Source organism: Salmo trutta, chromosome 16, assembly GCF_901001165.1.
Source record: "Salmo trutta chromosome 16, fSalTru1.1, whole genome shotgun sequence".
Classification (NCBI taxonomy): Eukaryota; Metazoa; Chordata; class Actinopteri; order Salmoniformes; family Salmonidae; genus Salmo; species Salmo trutta.
Window position 1 is genome coordinate 48,327,183 of NC_042972.1, and position 4,656 is coordinate 48,331,838.

General features: G+C 49.2%; 1 protein-coding gene across 1 annotated transcript; it reads right to left on the reverse strand.

Annotated features, from left to right (window-relative positions):
- Positions 1-3,398: 3,398 nt before the first annotated feature.
- LOC115149881 (transcription factor HES-5-like) lies at positions 3,399-4,131 on the reverse strand. The gene is made up of 2 exons (XM_029692686.1): positions 4,048-4,131; positions 3,399-3,946 (listed from the first exon to the last, which is right to left on the reverse strand). Exons 1-2 carry the CDS (start codon positions 4,108-4,110, stop codon positions 3,518-3,520), a joined length of 492 nt encoding a protein of 163 aa, XP_029548546.1. The 5' UTR covers positions 4,111-4,131; the 3' UTR covers positions 3,399-3,517.
- Between the last annotated feature and the right edge of the window lie 525 nt (positions 4,132-4,656).

Below are 4,656 nucleotides of genomic sequence, written 5' to 3' on the forward strand. Positions count from 1 at the left end.
GAATTGAGAGCTGTTCACTGTTTATCACACAAACAACAACTATATAAATGTACTGAGTACAACTCTGTCCATCATCAAGACAGAGAAAGACTATCATAACTTTACACTTAAACAATGACAGTAAAAAAGTAATGAATGACTGGAAATGTCTCTTAACACTGATCTTACTCTGTAGATTTTGAATGAAGCACCCAGAGATAAAAAATAATGTATTGATTCAATTGAGTGTTGCATTCCAATGCAGTCAATATCATTCTGTATAGTCTTGGGGGATAACTTTTATAGTTTTTTTATCAGCAACTTAATCCATGTGGAGTTTCATAAATCAGTAATTTAATAATGTAATGTTGTTGGAGGATTGTCTTTGTCAAGAAAAGAATGAAGCAACAGACAAGAATATTTCATTTGATGATTTGTGTATTTATTCAGACTGACTCAATGAGTCACACCATCAATATCTTAATGTCAGATAAATATTTCAACAGCAATAAAGTGATTAAACATCACAACAAGAACTTGAACAAATCTCCAAGATATGATACTCTATCAGAGTATAGGATACTGTCACGCCCTGACCGGGTGAACTCAGGTGTTTTGGGTCAGGGTGGTTTATGTTGGGTGGTTTTCCTGTGTTTGTTTTCTGTTTTGCGTTGGAGCCTTGTGTTGGCTCTATTGGGGAGTATTTCTATGTTGGTTTCTGTCTTCCCAATCAGAGACAGCTGTCGCTAGTTGTCTCTGATTGGGATCTCATTTAAGTTCATTTTCCCCCCACGCTGTTCGTGGGGAATTGTATTTGCATTGCTATTCGTAGCCTGTGAAGCTGTTCGTTCATGGTATCGTTTATTGTTTTGCTGGTTCACCGTTCTAATAAAAATGATGATGAACCAAACCTCCGCTGCGCCTTGGTCCCTCTATAACGACGAACGTTACAGAATTCCCCACCGAACCAGGACCAAGCAGCGGGAGGAAAAGGAGCGCGAGAGATGGGCTCGCGAGGGAAAGGAGTTCTGGACCTGGGAGGAGATCATGTCGGGGAAAGGACCCTGGCGGACGGACTCCCAGGTCGAGGAGGAAAAGCCAGCCCCAAGAAAATTTTTTGGGGGGGCTAATGGGGTGGTCCGGTAGGGCAGAGGAAGAGCCCAGACCACTGCTCTCGTGGGGGATGACGGCGGAGGAAGAGACGAGGATGAGGCAGTTGATTGAGGACCTGCAGAGGGAAGATCTGGAGGAGGAGCCCTGGTATGCGGAGTTGCGCGCTGTGTCGCCAGTGCGCCCGCACAGCCCAGTGCGTCCGGTGGACAGACCCAGCACATGCCGTGCTAAGATGGGAATCCAGCCGGGACGAGTGGCTAAACCAGCTCCACGCTACAGGTCACCTATACGTGTTCACAGTCCTGTCTGGCCTGCTCCCCGCACCAAGCCCACGGTGCGTGTCCACAGTCCTGTCCGGCCCGTCCCTGCTCCCCGCTCCAGGCCACGGGAAGCGGAGTTGCGCGGTGTGTCGCCAGTGCGCCCGCACAGCCCGGTACGTCCGGTGGACATGCCCAGCACATGCCGTGCTAGGATGGGCATCCAGCCAGGACGAGTGGCTAAACCGGCTCCACGCTTCAGGGCACCAGTACGTGTTCACAGTCCTGTCTGGCCCGTCCCTGCTCCCCGCACCAGGTTAGTGGTGCGTGTCCCCAGTCCTGTCCGGCCCGTTCCTGCTCCCCGCACCAAGTCAGAGGTGCGTGTTCCCAGTCCTGTCCGGCCCGTTCCTGCTCCCCGCACCAGGTTAGTGGTGCGTGTCCCCAGTCCTGTCCGGCCCGTTCCTGCTCCCCGCACCAGGTTAGTGGTGCGTGTCCCCAGTCCTGTCCGGCCCGTCCCTGCTCCCCGCACCAAGTCAGTGGTGCGTGTCCCCAGTCCTGTCCGGCCCGTCCCTGCTCCCTGCACCAGGTTAGTGGTGCGTGTCCCCAGTCCTGTCCGGCCCGTCCCTGCTCCCCGCACCAGGTTAGTGGTGCGTGTCCCCAGTCCTGTCCGGCCCGTCCCTGCTCCCCGCACCAGGTTAGTGGTGCGTGTCCCCAGTCCTGTCCGGCCCGTTCCTGCTCCCCGCACCAGGTTAGTGGTGCGTGTCCCCAGTCCTGTCCGGCCCGTCCCTGCTCCCCGCACCAAGTCAGTGGTGCGTGTCCCCAGTCCTGTCCGGCCCGTCCCTGCTGCCCGCACCAAACCAGTGGTGCGTGTTCCCAGTCCGGCACGGCCCGGGTCCGGTCCACCGGTGCCCAATCCTGTTCCGGGAGACGGCTCCGCTCCAGAGCCTGGGCATGCCGCTCCACAGTGGTCCAGTCCGGGCCAGAGGGGTAGGGCTAAGGTGGAGGCGGGGGGGAGAACACGCCCGGGGCCAGAGCCTCCACCGAGGGTGAGGCGCCCACCCGGATTCCCCCCCCCTAATAGACTTAAGTTTGGTGCGCCGGGAGTACGCACCGTTGAGGGGGGGGTACTGTCACGCCCTGACCGGGTGAACTCAGGTGTTTTGGGTCAGGGTGGTTTATGTTGGGTGGTTTTCCTGTGTTTGTTTTCTGTTTTGCGTTGGAGCCTTGTGTTGGCTCTATTGGGGAGTATTTCTATGTTGGTTTCTGTCTTCCCAATCAGAGACAGCTGTCGCTAGTTGTCTCTGATTGGGATCTCATTTAAGTTCATTTTCCCCCCACGCTGTTCGTGGGGAATTGTATTTGCATTGCTATTCGTAGCCTGTGAAGCTGTTCGTTCATGGTATCGTTTATTGTTTTGCTGGTTCACCGTTCTAATAAAAATGATGATGAACCAAACCTCCGCTGCGCCTTGGTCCCTCTATAACGACGAACGTTACAGATACAAAGTTACTGTCTTCCTAAAAGAAAAAATAATTGTTTAAAATAAACAAGACTTTTACAATGATATTTTTTTCATCCCATTTGCCATACAATTACCCAATTTGGGTAAATTTTCCTCCTGGAGGAACATTGATGCTGTAGCTCAAGTTGATCAATATCAAATATATAACTGATACATGCTTCACAGAAGATGCTCAATACAATGTCAATATGACTCTTTCACTACACAAATGTAGTGGTAAAAAAATAACTCTAATATTTCAACCATAAAAACAGAATTTTCAAATACAATCACAAACAGATTGATGATGATGCATCCATTTTGGGTTAAAAGTTCTCATAGAGAACCATTCAAGTTATTGTTGATCATGAATATAAAACATGATCAATATAATCAACAAGTTTCACAAAACATAAATGTTATAATGATTCAATTAACACTACAAAAATGTAGTTTTCAAAGATCATATTGTTTTCTTGGATAAAGTTTTAACTTCAGTACAACTGAAATGAAAAGTCTCAATCACAGCAAGACTTTTAAAAACTCCTGCATGAGCACAAAACAAAGAAGATTTTTTCTTATACTCATTACTGTCCATGAAAATAATCTTAGACCAACATGGTTCATCCATTGTGTTTGTCTGAGTGGAGCTCCAGTCTGTAGGTCTCTACCAGGGCCTCCAGAGGGTGATGTTGACTGGACTCCTGTCTTTGCTGATGCTGTGCTGGGCAGGGGAACTCAGCTGAGGAAGGTCAATCTCCCTCCTGTTCTTCTCAGAGGATGGCTGCAGGCTCTGGAAGTGTCTCAGCAGTCTTCTCTGGGACTGTGTCTTCAGCTCATCTTTAGACAGGACGTGAACAATCTCTTGGACACACCTGAAGTAACCCTGATTGACAGGTGCTGAGCAGGAGGAGCTCACTGACTGGTTCTGTTGCTGTTGTCTCAGGATGCAAACTGTCATCTCCAGGATGTCGGCTTTGTCCAGCTTGGAGTCGGGCTGCTGGTTGAGGATCTCTGGAACCAGGAGAGACTTGAGCTGCTCAATGCTGTTGTTGATACGATCTCTGCGTAACTTCTCCACCACTGGCTTTCTTAGCTGCAAGAAGAGACAAGGAGAGGCATGGATAACCTTATTCTGGTGTGTGACATTATCAATCAAATGTCATTCATTTCCTTGAATTTGAATCTTCAATTTACCTTGTTTGTCAGAGTCAGGTGCTCCTTAGAGTAGATCATAGCTGAAGTGATTGTAGGTACCATGGCTGGATCTCTGTGCTGTAGAGGTCTGTGTAGAGAGAATCTGATCTCTACTGGCTTCATCTCTCCTATATATAGTCCCAAATCTACATATGAATGTGTGTGTCTTGGGTTTGTTGGAGTTTCTCACAGTCTGTAGCCAATGGGAGAGCTTGGGAGGACAATGAGAAGTGTGGAGCTGCCACATGCTCAGCGTTCTTATTGCTGGGGGACAATGGTCACGTCTCAGGGGAACAGGTGGAGGGGTGGGGGGTGATGGAGAGTGACTGACAGAGCGCTGTGTGAATCTGGGAAAGTGGTGACCCCTAGATCTGCAGCTTGATGTTGGGATCAATGACACTGACAGAGCAGCACACTCCTCATCATTACAACTTACACGTGTGGGACTGACAGTCATCCTTTACATTAAAACAGATGCTGCTGCCCAAGTCCATTTGATTGTTGTTGTTGAATACCATTGTTTTTGTTACAGTGCAGGTTCAGTCACATTTAAACACTTGAAGATGGGTTTGACCTCTGATTGCACAGTTTTGAATGTGCTGTGGTCTG

Excerpts from the sequence above, each read along its gene's own strand:
- LOC115149881 (XM_029692686.1), bottom strand. The coding sequence starts at position 4,110 with ATGGTACCTACAATCACTTCAGCTATGATCTACTCTAAGGAGCACCTG. Across the intron at positions 3,947-4,047 it reads ACCTGACTCTGACAAACAAG|CTAAGAAAGCCAGTGGTGGA; the intron begins GTAAATTGAAGA and ends CTCTTCTTGCAG.